General features: G+C 41.8%; 1 protein-coding gene across 2 annotated transcripts in view; it reads right to left on the minus strand.

Moving 5' to 3' along the window:
- plxdc1 (plexin domain containing 1) overlaps positions 1-16331 on the minus strand; it is a 119978-nt gene that overhangs the window by 85115 nt on the left and 18532 nt on the right. For both annotated transcript variants that reach the window (XM_055922185.1, XM_055922177.1), the window contains exon 2: positions 4041-4201. In XM_055922185.1, coding sequence (XP_055778160.1) covers positions 4041-4201 — 161 coding nt within the window. The remainder of the gene's footprint in view (positions 1-4040; positions 4202-16331) is intronic.

Raw genomic sequence — 16331 nt, forward strand, 5'->3', positions numbered from 1 at the left:
GTGTCTGGGTAAGCATCACCTAATAATGATAAAATATTTATACTATGTTTTTATCTGGACACTTTCTATTTTTGATAGTGCTGCTATGCAAATATACAAGTAACTATTTCACTGTACCGTTTACACCTTCTGCATCCTGTGTATGTGGCAAATAAACAGATTTGATTTGATATAGTGTGTTTACTAGAGACGTTAATGTGAAGAACAACATAACCTGCACCAAAGTCAGATTGGAATATAGGCCAAGGACTAGATAAAGTGTATTTTTACCTGGAGTTTTTCCTTATTGTAGGCTACTACTTTCACCACTTTTAGTCTTGAAATCTTTGGTTCTTTACTACACTACCTTACTCACTCTGTTTAGCACATGTGAACCCTTAAAGAAATGGGTGGGGCTAAGGCTTAAGAGGGTGTGAACGATGCTCAATATTTGTAAACAAAGAAAAACTCTCCAGTAGGTGTACCAAAACATTCACGGGCCATTTGCTCAAAAGTGGGGTTACAAGTTCAACTTTCAACGCAGAATTACTTTCCTATTGTTCTTCAACTACAGTGTATAATATACCATTTTGTAGTTTCTACTTTTATCCAATGTAAAAATAAAAAAACACACAATTCCAAATTATTATGCTACATAAGACTGAATCGAGGCGGTCGGTCACATATTGTCCCACGTACATTAAGTAATTTACAGATGGTCCCTAGCTAGCCCCATAGGGATATCCAAAGTCAACCCAAATTTATCACAGGCATTATAATCGGGTCATGTGCAGCTGCACTCTGCATTGATGATTCCTTGAGTGCTGCCAACCATGGGCATGTGGGCAGGATTGAAACAAACCCAACCTCCATTTACGTTGTGATGCAGTCAAGCATTTCGCAACACCCGCAATAACATCTGCTATGTTAAATTTGATTACCACAAGTCTCACAAAATTCAGTTTTGGACAAGCCTGACTATGACCAAAATTAAACTATTCACAATTTGTCCATTTTGACAGTATAATAAATGTTTGACTCGTATACACTGAGCATACCAAACATTAGGAACACCTTCCTAATATTTAGTTGCAAGTGACATCAATAAGGGACCATAGCTTTCACCTGCACAGTCTGTCATGCAAAGAGCAGGTGTTCTTAATGTTTTGAGTACTCAATGTATATGCCATTTAGCAGACGCTTTTATCCAAAGCGACTTAGTCATTCGTGCATACATATTATGTATGGGTGTCCCTGGGTATCAAGTCCATTACCCTGGCATTACAAGTGCCATGCTCAACCAACTGAGCTACAAAGGACCACTTAGGCTTTGAATATGAATCTTTGTGAAATCTACTCAAGAAAGTTCTAACTGAAAAATGTCAACAGTAGGATTCTTCGGCGATGTCCTCAGCAATTGTTTTCTGTGCTAGCTACATCTGGAAAATTTAAATAGAATGTTCATATTTCCTTTAAAGTCAATGCAGCTATTTTTAGACCAATATCAAGTCATTACTGGGTAACAATTAAGTACCTTACTGTAATAGATTTCCATTAACTGGGCTTTTTAGCAAAAAACTTTGTCAAGCAAGAATTTAGCTAGGACTGTGGGGAGGGGGAAACTAAAAACGGTCTCTTATTGGCAGTGTGGTTTGGAACTGTGTTATTGGTCTATTAACCAATTTACCGTATGGTGATGTCACCATGGAAAGCTGAAACTCCCTCCCATGCAAACCTGCGGATTAGAAGGTCCTGTGTAGATTGTATTGTTAACCAGCAACTATCAGAAAATAACACTGTACAATATGATAGAAAAACACAGAAAATTGTTTTATTTTGACTGTACTGGGCCTTTAACATTGTGTTGTGTCCGTATTCTTTGTGATAAGTGAGGCATGTTTATAAATGCTTTATAAATACATTAATGGGAAACTAGAATTGACAGTACATTGACTGCATAGAATTCATACATAGACCTTTAATGTTGGCTTTATAGATCAGTGGCAAACTGCACAGTTAATTAACCATGACATATTAAGCTATACATGCTTAACGAATGAGAAAATAGATACGCTTTACTTTGACTGCATATAATTCATAAATAGACCCTTCATGTGTGCGTTATAGACCAGTATGCGCAACCTAATAGGGATGTGGAGGAGGGCTGTTAATGAGTTACGAAAGAGCCTTGACCCTCAACTACACGATTTTGATCTGTAAAATTTACCCCGAGGATTCAACACTGTGGGGATCTTCATGCACCATTGACCTCATTGAGAAGAAGAAGACCATACTTTAAGTCGCGGGCCTATACCGGCCGGTGCGGGAAATGGGGCTAGTACAGGCTATATAGCAGCATCATTTTCAAAATGTGGTTTGGCCTTTAGGCATATTCACTAACACTGTTATGGCCGAAGCACATTTTAGAGAACAGCCATAATGATAACACTACGCTGTCATTGTAATGATGCATCTATTAAGATGCCTAAATGTCAGCTTTTGCATAGCATGACATGAATGCGCTATCGATATGCGATGGATATATTTCATTAACCTTTTAATGTGGTTAGGACCTGTTATAACACGTTCATGAAATACTTATAGATGTGTAATGAAGGTGTTATGGCTATGTAGTCAAATTAAATCGTTACCCTTGATTCAATCTAGAGTAGGAGGCTATTCTATTGTATTCTTAATATGTATGGTTGTGGAAGATGGTAGTCCTTATGATGGGAAGATGATAGCCATGATGCTAATTAGTAATTGAGGTTGGAGTTAACTATAGTGCATAGTGACACCAGGGGTCCTTTCCATGTACTGTATTTTCATTTACACCAGGTGGGGGAGCTGTATACATACTCTAATGATCTCAGTGCTTTGGCATTGTAAGCCTCTGTATCTATTTAACGGATCTCAGAACTCGATCACATTATTAATGTGTGCTTTGCTTCAAGGTGACAGAGAGCAATGGTGCTGGGGTTTAGGTGTGGGCTGCGAAAGTGGAGCAGTTAAATGCAGTGTTCTCAATGACGATCTGGCTGCTCCACATACAGCGAGTGACCCACTTTCTCTCCTTCCCCAAGACCCAACACAAGGCCCTGTTTCTGGGGGAATGAGAGGAGAGCAGATCCCCAGACTTTGCCCAGGGCTGAAACACCTGAGCTGCGTTAAGATTGGTCAACGAGAGCGGTCGTGGTGAGAGGTTAGAGGGTCTTGCGTGAAACCAGACGACACACACACTACGTTGACAGGACAAGGCCAGGATCTATTGTCAATTTGTAGTGCCGAGGGTAGTAGAAAAGCTAATCACAATTTATTTGGCAGAGATTATACTTATGTGGTAGTAAGAGCAAAATTATACACTGGTCCCCACCACACCAACTAATCCAACAAACACATTTAAACACACATTTTATTGACCCAAAAATGTATTCCCATTCAAAATCCTATTTCCCTAACCTTAAACCCCTAACCCTAAAACTAATGTCCCCACTTTTCCGAATTGTCCTTGTTTTAATATCCTTGTGAAGACTTCTGGTACCCACAAGGATAGTAAAAACCAAACCACAAACACACGGTGGAAAAACCCATCTATGGAAAACTCGCTCGCAAACTACCATACACCTGTCATTAATATCCCAATAGAAGTCATCCCTGATAAAGGGTCATAGCTTCAGCCAACGTGTTCCCATCGATTTGTCTCATCTGCTGGGGTCACACACTGCTGGCCATTATCAAAGTGCTTAGCCATGCATTGAGATGTGGTTATTAGCGGTGTCTAATGAAGATGTTGCTAATGACCTACTACCAGCTGTGTCACAGAGAGGGCCTAGGCTTTAGCTCACAGGGCTAAGAGTATTATGTGGTGTGCAGGAGACGCAGTCAGTCACATGAGCCTGATCCTGAGCAAACTGATGTGGGTGTTAGGATGGCAACTAACAAGATGCTGAGCAGAGGGGAAAATAACAATATTGTTATCGATATCATCACAGATGGCTGCCTGTTAGTTAGACCTTGCCACTACAAGAGTTATACTAAACATGACTCATTAAATTTCTCACCACCACATGGGTTATGTTGTCGGGCAGGGTATCGATGTCCAGTCCTCCCTCCAGTGCGTTGCGTACCGCTCGGTTCTGACCATGTTTGATGGAGGGCTGCTGGTCTCTGTAGATCCTGCCCGTCCAGGACGAGCCCCCATCTATCCGCAGTGATGTATCATCTAAAAACATGAAAGAGTCAAGATAACATGGCCATTTGATAGAAACAGCAATATCACATCTCATGCAAACTATGAGAACACCACAACAAGAAATACATAACTGATTAAAAACAAACAGAAAAGCTATACTCAGGGGCGTCATGCACCCCCAAAATCTGAGGGGGAACAAAATACGTGAGAATGTACAGCCAAAAATGTATATTCTTATGCCACTAGTACCCTAACCCATAATCCATATTGTAAAAAAAATAAAAGATCATATTTATGACCAACGGAACAAGCAGTGATCTACCCACAGTGCATTTGGGAAGTATTCAGACACCTTGACTTTTTCCACATGGTTAGGTTATAGCCTTATTCTAAAATGTATTCAATTGTTCCCCCTTCATCAATCTACACACAATACCCCATAATGACAAAGCAGTAATAGGTTTTTCAATTTTTACATAAGTATTCAGATCCTTTACTCAGTACTTTGTTGAAGCACCTTTGGCAGCGATTACAGACTTGAGTCTTCTTGGGCATGACGCTACAAGCTTGGCACACCTGTATTTGGGGAGTTTCTCCCATTCTTCTCTGCAGATCAGGTTGGATGGGGAGCATCGCTGCACAGCTATTTTCTGGTCTCTCCAGAGATGGTTGATCGTGTTCAAGTCCGGGCTCTGGCTGGGCCACTCAAGGATATTCAGAGACTTGTCCCGAAGTCACTCCTGTGTTGTCTTGGCTGTGTGCTTAGGGTCGTTATCCTGTTGGAAGGTGAACCTTCGCCCCAGTCTGAGGTGCTGAGCACTAGTGTGCAGGTTTTCATCAAGGATCTTTCTGTACTTTGCTCCGTTCATCTTTGTCTCGATCCTGACTTGAAGGAATGAAAAACATTCCCACAGCATGATAATACCACCACCATAATGATGGTGCCAGGTTTTCTCCAGACGTGACACTTGGCATTCAGGCCAAATAGTTAAATCTTGGTTTCATCAGACCAGAGAATCTTGTTTCTCTTGGTCAGTGTACTTTTAGGTTCCTTTTGGCAAACTCCAAGCGGGTTGTCATGTGCCTTTTACTGAGGAGTTGCTTCCGTCTGGCCACTACCAAATTGGTGGAGTGCTGCAGAGATGGGAGAACCTTCCTGAAGGACAATCATTTCCACAGAGGAACTCTGGAGCTCTGTCAGAGTGACCATCGGGTTCTTGGTCACCTCCCTGAGCAAGGCCCTTCTCCTCCGACTGCTCAGTTTGGCCGGGTGGCCAGCTCTAGGAAGAGTCTTGGTGGTCCCAAACTTCTTCCATTTAAGAATGATGGCGACCACTGTGTTCTTGGGGACCTTTTAATGCTGCAGAAATGTTTTGGTACCCTTCCCCAGACCCTTCGACCTCATGGCTTGGTTTTTGCTCTGGCATGCACTGTCAACTGTGGAACCTTATATACCGTAGACAGGTGTGTTGTAGAAACATCGAGGATGATCAATGGAAACAGGATGCACCGGAGCTCAATTTCGAGTCTCATAGCAAACGGTCTGAATACTTATTTAAATAAGATATGTTTGTTTTTAATACATTTTCAAAAATGTTTACTTTTTTTTTGCTTTGTCATTATGGGGTATTGTGTGTAGATTGCTGAGGAAATTGTTTTATTGAATTCATTTTAGAATAAGGCTGTAACATAACAAAATGTGGAAAAAAGTAAAGGGGTCTGAATTATTTCCGAAGGCACTGTAAGCATACCTCTTAACTTCATTGATAGCCTGAAATGGCTTCTTGGTAGCTAGTTATGAGGTTGGGACATTGGGAACCTATCTGGGCTATCTTGGTAGCTAGTTATGAGGTTGGGACATTGGGAACCTATCTGGGCTAGCTAAAGCCAACTTCATAAAACTGCTAGGTGGCTAGTATTTTATTTCGAATTTTTAAACAGAACAAAATCTGAGGTGGCATGTGCCCGTGCCCCACATCTGGTTATACTTGTAAAACAATACTTTCTGAACATCACCCGAGGTCCTATGACCCATAGGAGAACCTTAAAACTTACTGCCTTATTTGGCACCTAGTGTTTCACCAGTGACTTGGATTGGTCTGTGGGTTGTGGAGGTATTACCTTTGAGGCTGACTGCTTAACACAAACGTGTGAAAAAGATTGATGGAGTTGTGATGCATTAGGTGGGAAAGATACTCATCAAACCATAAGTCACAACTATGTGCGTCTCATAAGGAATACAGGCAATGAACAGAAACATGGATGGAAGTTTAACATTCACAATTAAGATTCACAGCAGGAAAATCTATAACTCAAAACTATCTCTGGGAGACCACCAGGACACCTTTGCAGAGACAGATCAACACGACACATCTGGACAGACAGTAACACTTCCGTGTGCGTTTGCTTTATGACGAGCCTTGTAACTGAATTTGATTCAACAGCAAATCAGCATATGAATCATATACAATTGTCGGGAAGAAGACAGTGACCATTAACATATATATTACAGCAAGTTAGTGTGACTTAATATCTTGGGATTTTCTAGGTTGTAGACCCAAATAATCAACTGGGTTAGCACTCTCTGGCTTTAGCATCACGCCACATGTGGAAAAAGTTATCCCCTGCCACATTATGAGCAAAAGTTTCAGGCTGAATGAAACGTTCAGGTTGAATAAAAAGTACTTTTGTAAGAGCCGTGCAAGTGGTCAATAGTTTCATAAACACGTGCTGTAATTGAGCCAAAGTATAATTAAGGAAAAACAATTAGTCTGTAGAAACAAATAGTGTTTTGACAATGCCAAGACATTTAATCCATAGTACAGACATTTAAATCACTTAAAGGGTAACTGCAGTGCCTCTTTCCGCCCTCTCTGACCCTTTTTCATTTGAAAAATGCTTGGAAAAAAGGGAGCGTTATGTTGAGTGTGTCTTCTCTACCAAAGGTGAGTTCGTTCAACAAACCTACCACCTGGTATCAATTTCAGTTGAACGATTTGAATTTACATTCCAAAATGTTATGGTGAAGCCGCAAATAGCACATTTTTGTATGGATTACTGTATGGATTTTGTATGGATTTAGCGACAATAGTCAAACTGAAAATGGCTTTGCTATCTCTACTACATGCAATAGAAAGTCCCTGCAGTTTAGACCCGAAGCAGACACAATCGCCGCACTCTACCTCCTCGATGGCTAATTCACACTCCAATCAGAGACGGAAGAGGAAGCGAGACATCCCTCTCATCTCTTCTAGTTACATTACAGTCAATGAACTAAGCAGACCAGACTGCTAATGCATTGGTATCTATCTCTGAGCTGAGTTTCCTAAAACCATTGTTACTAAAGTTGCACTTAAACGCTCATTATTTACCGACTGCTAAGTGCTCAGATGCTTCTTTGCTCTTCCGCATCAGTTTATACACAGAAGATCTCCACCAAACATAAACATCTTGATTCTGCCTCTCTGTGACCGCCAATAACTTCAGAACAAAGTTGACTACATAGACAAAGTTGCCAATGTCTGTAATTGTTTCAAACAAGCAAAGGCTAAAAAAAATCCTTCAGATGAAAACTCAGATGACTGCATTAAAAGGCAACAGTATAGGCTACACAGGCCTATAATTTTCAACCATGACTTTGAATACAACTGGTCTAGGAGCTGATCCGTCGTCAGTATTGTGGAATAATTCTAATGTTAGGGTAAGATTTGAATGGAGAATGCTGATATGAGAGCAGCACTGCTTTCCTTTCGATCCTATTGAGACATGCTCCAACGACGCACTTGAACGTTCTCAATACATGGTGTTTTGGGAAACGCATGTGAAATCGTTCCCAGGAAGTTACCAAGGTTAACATCTTCAGTCCAACATTGGCTGTTAAGCCAAATTATATTATAACTGTAGAGAAGCCGTAAACAGGATTTGAGTCTGTGTGAGGTCCGGAAGGGGGGGGAAAGGGATGTTTTTGAAAGTAAATCAGCTTCAACTGCATTTCTATACAATTACAAAACTTTAAAAATGCTATTTGAAGAACTACAAAAACAAGCAAAAAATACCCCGGGCTGCTGTAGATTCATTCACCTCAGGTCGATCTACAAACACAGCCTATTAGCTATACAATTGTAATGTTATAGCCTTGGAAGGGGGAAATATGACAAATGTATCGCACTGATACGTAGGTATCAGCGACAAAACAAAAACGTATTGCATTTTTAGAAGTTTGTTGTTTGCATTTTTATTGCATTTGAATGTAGGCCTATAGGGAAGATAAGCCACGTGGAGATGTTTCTATTGAAACGCATCTTTTGTTTGATAAGATTAGTGTTCTGAGCTTTGATCAACACTAGAAGCAATATTTAGAGGTTGACCCCGAATTGATTTTCTTTGTGTACAAAATATCTATTTTGATCATTTTTTTCTCAAATTAGAGGTAATTACAGGAAAGAAAGAAAGAAACCGCCCTTGAGAGGTATCGTGACATCACAGCACCTCTGAGTCCACCTATCAGTTCTGTTTCAGGGGGAGGGTTTAAAAGTAGGAAATTAAGAATTAAAAACATATCGCTCTTGCACCTAAAAGTGGAAATTAAGACCAGGATTGAGGTGTTTGACTAATATATAACCTTGAACAACTTTTCAACTGAGTTGTTTTTTTGAGTCAAGTTACTCAATGGTGAAATCATCAGAGTTAACATTTGATGTGCAATGCTTTACGGTGAGCTTAGTGTTTCGACTGTTTTCTGGAGAGTTGTTTGATGCTCCTTTCATATTTTAAGTTCACACAGTCAGAAGAATTACAAACACTTAATACCTGCATCTAACATACTTGGAATTTGTCCAATTCCTGTGTGTGTTTGTGTGTGTTTGTGTGTGTTTGTGTGTGTTTGTTTGTGTCTGAGTATGTGCATGCGCATGTATGTGTGTGTTATGTCATCTGGTCAACACATCAGATGGTTACGTTTTCATGTTCACTCTGGCCATTGCTTTGCTTGAGGAATTTAATGGCTCCATCGTGACTTACTGTGCTGTGTACATTTTACTACGGCAAAACCACATTTACAAAGTAACTCGATCAGTAGAAAATGTTATATAAACAGACTGTCATATGGAGAGGGATGAGATAGGCTTTCTGTTTATCTGCGATAAACTCATCTATCCCATTAGACAAACAATATAGCGGCAGTTCTTTGGGGACTTTGACAAATACTCTTTAGAAACTAAATTCTTATTTGAGCTGGGTTATTTAACTATGACATGGACATTATAAGCTTGAGTCAAGGTAGTAATATATTATTACAAAATACACAGACGGTGAAGAGGGTAAGGGGGATACACGAGAAGCTTGGCTGGATCACTCTTTCTAGTAACGCTATGCCCTCACCGGGGAGGAAATAGCAGGAGTGATTCCAAACCAGGGAGGCAGATCGAGTGTCTAGGTATACAAAAACTATGATGTTAGGTTATAAATAGCCTCCACTTATGGTGTAGGAATGAAACTGATTATGTTGAAAAACCAACTGTCTCTCCCTGTTTCTACAGAAACATATGATGTGAGGTAGTATAACTAAATATAGCCGGTACTTATGGCGTTGGAATGTAAAGTTTAAACAAAATCATTTGTCGAGGGAGGTTGGCTAACACAGCCATTCCTGAGTGCAGAATGTGCCCGACCGACAACTATATTTATTGAGACCATTTTTGCCAGAATGTCCAGATATGTGTTAATGGATGTAACAAAAGACTAGCCTGGTCAAGCAGACTGACTGCTGCGCTCACATTGAAATGTTAATGTGAGCAAAAGCAGGCCTGTTCCACCAGGCTACTAAGACAAAGAAAGATTACACCAGGCAAAATATCTGAAAAGAGGGAAACAAATTTGGGAGGAGTACGAGAGAGCGAGATAAAGGACTTAATTGAAATCACATTGAATTTATTTGGGTAAAAACATACAGAAAGATTGCATCCCCAGAGGATAGCACTTGTGAAAGTATTAATTTGAATACTTTCACAAGAAAGGAATCATGTGCACAGACCGAGTAGTCAAGCTTTTGAACATTATGGCACATCTCTTTTCCATTTTACTGTCAAGCTTAATGTTGTAGGGTCTGAAGCGATCCATCCCTGTGGAACAGAAGGCTGGCTTGTATAGGTGGAGACGGGATGCTGGGAGGTCCCAGGATGGTTCCGTTTGTCATCGTAGTTCTGGATGATTAGCTTTGTGACAGGATGGCAGGGGTCTAGGACGATAGTACCTGGAGTCATCCATCCTGTCACTGTGACTAGTATCCCTCCCACCGGAATTAGTCCCGAGGTGCTGCAGATCTAAGCAGAGTATGTCGCTAGTGGATGAGAGCGATTCCTGGGCTTGTAGGCATGCCAAGTCTTCACTACAACTGTCCAGCTGGGCTTCTCTGAGTAGATCTAGCTCTGCATCAAGGTAGTCTGCTGCAGAGGGACTTGCGGTTAAATGGTTGATAATGTGTCGTACTTGAGCCGCAGCATCTAAGAGCTCTTGATAGGATTTGTGTATGCTTACATCTTCAGCACAAGGGTTGAACGTCACTGTACCACAGAAGAAGGATTTCTTGACCTCTGATTGATCTTCTGATGGCTCAGGAATAGAGTCTTTGGGCCGTTGCTCTGGAGACTGGGGTAGAAAAGGAGGGCCATGTTGCCATGTGCTTGGTTTAGAGAGCTCTGATAAAATCTTTCCTCTAGTCAGATCATCAGCTGGGTTGTTTGCTGAATCAGGGTATCGCTAGTCTTGGATGTTGGTGAGCTCTTCTACAGTACCAGTCAAAAGTTTGGGCACCTCATTCAAGGGTTTTTATTTTTACTATTTTCTACAATGTATAATAATAACAGTGAAGACATCAAAACTATGAAATAACACATATGGAATCATGTAGTAACAAAAAAGTGTTAAACAAATCCAAATATATTTTATATTCTTCAAACTAGCCACCATTTGCCTTGATGACAGCATTGGACACTCTTGACATTCTCTCAACAAGCTTTTCCAACAGTCTTGAAGGTGTTTGTCACGGCCGTTAAAAGAACTGGACCAAGGTGCAGCGTGGTGAGCGTACATTTTCTCTTTATTTGATAAAAATGACGCCGAACAAAACAAACACTACAAAAACAAACCGTGAAGCTACAGGCTATGTGCCCTAAACAAAAGTAAACTTCCCAAAAAGACAGGTGGAAAAAAGGGCTACCTAATTATGGTTCTCAAACGATAGACAGCTGCCTCTGATTGAGAACCACACCCGGCCAAACAAAGAAATAGAAAACATAGAAATAAAGAAACTAGAATGCCCACCCTAGTCACACCCTGGCCTAACCAACATAGAAAATAAAAACCTCTCTATGGCCAGGGCGTGACAGTGTTCCCACATATACTGAGCACTTGTTGACTGCTTTTCCTTCACTCTGCGGTCCAACTCACACCACACCATCTCAATTGGGTTGAGGTCAGGTGATTGTGGAAGCCAGGTCATCTGATGCAGTCTTCGGTGGGGTAATCGGTATTACCGAGAATAAATATAAAAACTTTGGGAGCCATGCCATTCAGATCCCTTATTGATGTCACTTGTTAAATCCACTTCAATCAGTGTGAATGAAGGGGAGGAGACAGGTTAAAGGAGGATTTGAAGCTTTGAGACATGCATTGTGTGCCATTCAGAGCGTAAATGAGCAAGACAAAATATTTAAGTGCCTTTGAACGGGGTATGGTAGTAGGTGCCATGTGCACCGGTTTGAGTGTGTCAAGAACTGCAACGCTGATGGGTTTCTCACACTCAACAGTTGCCTGTGTGTATCAAGAATGGTCCACCACCCAAAGGACATCCAGCGAACTTGACACAACTGTGGGAAGCATTGGGGTCAACATGGGCCAGCATCCTTGCGGAACGCTTTTGACACCTTGTGCATAGATTTCAGGAATTGAACAACACCCACTTCTGCAGCATCTACCAAAAAGACAGGACAGAGGTTGTAGAAGAGTACAAATATCTGGGTGTTCTCTTGGACAATAAGCTTGTAGACCTCATCTACAAATAAGGGTCAGCAGAGACTGTACAGTGCATTCGAAAAGTATTCAGATCCTTTCACTTCTTCCGTTACAGCCTTATTCTAAAACGTATTAAACAACTACACACAATACCCCATAATGACAAAGGGAAAACAGGTTTAGAAATGTTTGATCATTTATACAAATAAAAAAACGGAAATCGCTTACTTAAGTATTCAGACCATTTGCTACGAGACTCGAAATTGAGCTCAGGTGCATCCTGTTTTCATTGGTTATCCTTGAGATGTTTCGACAACTTGTTTGGAGTCCACTTGTGGTAAATTCCATTGATTTGGACATGATTTGGAAAGGCACACACACACACACAAGGTCCAACAGTTGACAGTGCATGTCAGAGCAAAAACCAAGCCATGAGGTCGAAGGAATTGTTTGTAGAGCTCCGTGACAGGATTGTGTCGAGGCACAGATCTGGGGAAGGGTACCAAAACATTTCTGCAGCATTGAAGGTCTCCAAGAACAGAGTGGCCTCCATCATTCTAAAATGGAAAAAGTTTGGAAGCACCAAGACTCTTCCTAGAACTGACCGCACAGCCAAACTGAGCAATCGAGGGAGAAGGGCCTTGGTCAGGGAGGTGACCAAGAACCCGATGGTCTCACTGACAGAGCTCTCGAGTTCCTCTGTGGAGATGGTTGTCCTTCTGGAAGGTTCTCCCATCTCTGCAGCACTCCACCAATCAGGCCTTTATGGTAGAGTGCCAAGAAGGAAGCAACTCCTCAGTAAAAGGCACATGACAGCCCGCTACGAGTTTGCTTAAAGTCACCTAAAGATTCTCAGACCATGAGAAACAAGATTCCACTGTCTGATGAAACTAATATTGAACTCTTTGGCCTGAATGCCAAGCGTAATGTCTGGAGGAAATCTGGCACCATCCCTATGGTGAAGCATGGTGGTGGCAGCATCATGCTGTGGGGATGTTTTTCAGCAGCGGGGACTGGGAGACAAGTCAGGATCGAGGCAAAGTACAAGCAGGTCCTTGATGAAAACCTACTCCAGAGCGCTCAGGACCTCAAGGTTCACATTCCAACAGGACAACGACCCTAAGCACACAGCCAAGACGACGCAGGAGTGGCTTCGGGACAAGTCTCTGAATGTCCTTGAGTGTTCCTGCCAGAGCCCGGACTTGAAGCCAATCGAACATCTCTGGAGAGAACGGAAAATAGCTGTGCAGCAACACTCCCCATCCAACCTGACAGAGCTTGAGAGGATCTGCAGAGAGGAATGGGAGAAACTCCCCAAATCAGGTGTGCCAAGCTTGTAGTGTCACACCCAAGAAGACTCGAAGCTGTAATCGCTGCCAAAGGTGCTTCAACAAAGTACCGAGTAAAGAATAGAATAAAATGTTATTGTCCATCCAGGATGGACATTTTTCTTTGGCATCACCTTCCATTAAAAGGATCCCATACATTCACACATCATACACATTTAAACCAGTCAGTCCATCATGTTGCATACACTAAACAGAGGACATTGACACATTCACTCACAACCGACCGCTTTCCCAACTGCACTGGATAGATAAGTACGTATACTGATATAACAGCACAAGGAAAAAATTAATGTTTGAACGCATTCTCAAGTGCCGGTCAGAGGGAAGCCTCTCGAACTGGTTGCTTTGTGGAACAGACTGCTCGAATGGGCCTGTGGTCAACCAATTACTTTTGCTGGCTGTGTTTATTATTCTGGTGAGTTTGCTTTTGCTCCTCACCCTCAGATTACCATACAAGACTGTCATATTGAAGGTGAGGATGCTCTCCACCAAGCTGCTGTTCACCCTCTCCAGAACATCTTGGCTAATCCCAAAACCATTCAATATCCTGATTAAAAACAGGGGTTGGCTTTCTTTTTTTGATCACCTCCTTTGTCTTTTCAACATTGATGTGGAGGGCACTTGACCGGCACCATTCTTGAAGGTTGTTTGTCTGTTTAAAATAGCTGTCCCCATCTGACGTAGCATCTAAAAAAGTTTTTTAAATATTTTTTATATGAAAGTCCTACCAGAGCCATGTCATCCGTGTACTTGAAAAGACTCACATTGTTTCCTTGGATCTTCATCTCATTAGTGTAGATAAAGGACAACAGCAGTGAAAGGACACACCACTTTCCATGCATTTGGCCAGAAGAGGCGTGAGGGCCACAGGTCAAAAGCCATTTGGTGATTTAGCATCTGCCTTCTTAGGCACTGGTACAATGGTCAACACCTTCCAGGAGTTTGGCACTGTACAGGTGCTCAGCAGGAGTTGAAACAGTCGTGTGAAGACTCCCTTGAGCTGGTTGGCGCAGACCTTCAGTACTTTGCTCCGTAGTTCATCTGGGCCCGGTGCTTTATGTGGCTTAATATGTGACAAGCCTAAAGCCACCTCGTTCTCTGACAGGAGAGGATTTGGGGATGCTCTCATATTTGTTTACATTAGTCTTTAAAAATCGACGGTATCTAATCTTCCATAAAAACAGTTATGGTCGTTTACAAAGGATGAACAGTCTGCTATGTTATTGTTCTCTCTTTTCCTTTCTCCTCCCATCATTGCATTAAGCCCTTCCCATGTTTGTTTTGGATTGGCTGGACAGATCCTCTGCTCCACTTTATCCTTGAAGTCCTTTTTAGCTTTCAACATTTTTGACTGGAATTCATTTCTCTTTACAGCATCAGTATCTCCTTTCAGGGATGCAAACTTCCTTCCATTGAGACACATTTTCAAGTCCTTGGACACCCAGGGTTTGTTGTTGGGAAATACTCTGACAGTTGTGTTAATGACAGTATCCTCTCAGAACTGGATGTATGATATGATGCTGTCTGTCAACTCGTGGGGACCCCTGCACGAGTCAAAGAATACCTCCCAGTCTGTGACGTCAAAGCAATCCTTGAGCTCCTCCCTACTCTCCTCTGTCCATACCTGCATGGATTTCTCTACAGTTTTTTTGCGTTTCACCTGCTGCCTGTATCGCGGTAGGAGATAGATAACGTTATGTCTGCTTTCCCGATGGGTGCTCTGCACACTGCCTTGTATGCATCCTCTGCGTTGCCATAACACTGGTCCAGGATACAATTTGAGCGAGTTGGACAGGTGACGTACTGTTGCAGAGTGGGGAGGTGCGAGGAGCGGTAGAGCGTATTGAAATCCCCAAGCAAATACTGTCTGGTCAGTTGATCGTGAAAACGCAGCGTCTGTAATCCGGTCAGCAGCTTCTTTATTGTTAGGTCCAGGCACATAGACCAGAATAACGGTGATCTGTCCAAACTCGCGTGGTAGATAGAATGGCCTGAATAATACAGCTAGAATCTCAATCACATTACACTGCGTGGCCCAAGTATTATCTACAAAGATACATAGCCCCCCGCCTATTGATTTGTGATGTTTTGTCTCGATCTGTTTTCCTGTCAAAATGTAACGAGTTCTTTTGGGTGTCAGGGAAAATGTATGGAGTAAAAAGTACATTTTCTTTCAGAATGTAGTATAGTAAAAGTAGGTAAAAATATAAATAGTAAAGTACAGATACCCCCAAAAAACACCTTAAGTAAAAATACTTTAAAGTACTACTTAAGTACTTTATGCCACTGTATCCCATATAATCGAATTGAATAACACATGCATAAATGGCAAACCAGAAAGTCAAGAAATATATCATAAGGAACAAGGTTTTGAAGAGTCTGTCCTATATATGAGAGATACACTACATGAACAAAAGTATGTGGACACCTGCTCGTCGAACATCTCGTTCCAAAATCATGGGGATTAATATGGAGTTGGTCCCGCCTTTGATGCTGTAGCAGCCTCCACTCTTCTGGGAAGGCTTTCCACTAGATGTTGGAACATTGCTGTGGGGACTTGCTTCCATTCAACCACAAGATCATTAGCCAGGTCGTGCACTGATGTTGGGCCATTAGGCCTGGCTCGCAGTCGGCATTCCAATTCATCCCAAAAGTGTTCGGTCAGGGCTCTGTGCAGGCCAGTCAAGTTCTTCCACACCGATCTCGAAACCATTTCTGTATGGACCTCGCTTTGTGCATGGGGGCATTGTCATGCTGAAAGGGCCTTCCCCAAACTGTTGCCAAAAAATTGGAAACACAGT

Source organism: Salvelinus fontinalis, chromosome 1 (genome assembly GCF_029448725.1).
Source record: "Salvelinus fontinalis isolate EN_2023a chromosome 1, ASM2944872v1, whole genome shotgun sequence".
Classification (NCBI taxonomy): domain Eukaryota; kingdom Metazoa; phylum Chordata; class Actinopteri; order Salmoniformes; family Salmonidae; genus Salvelinus; species Salvelinus fontinalis.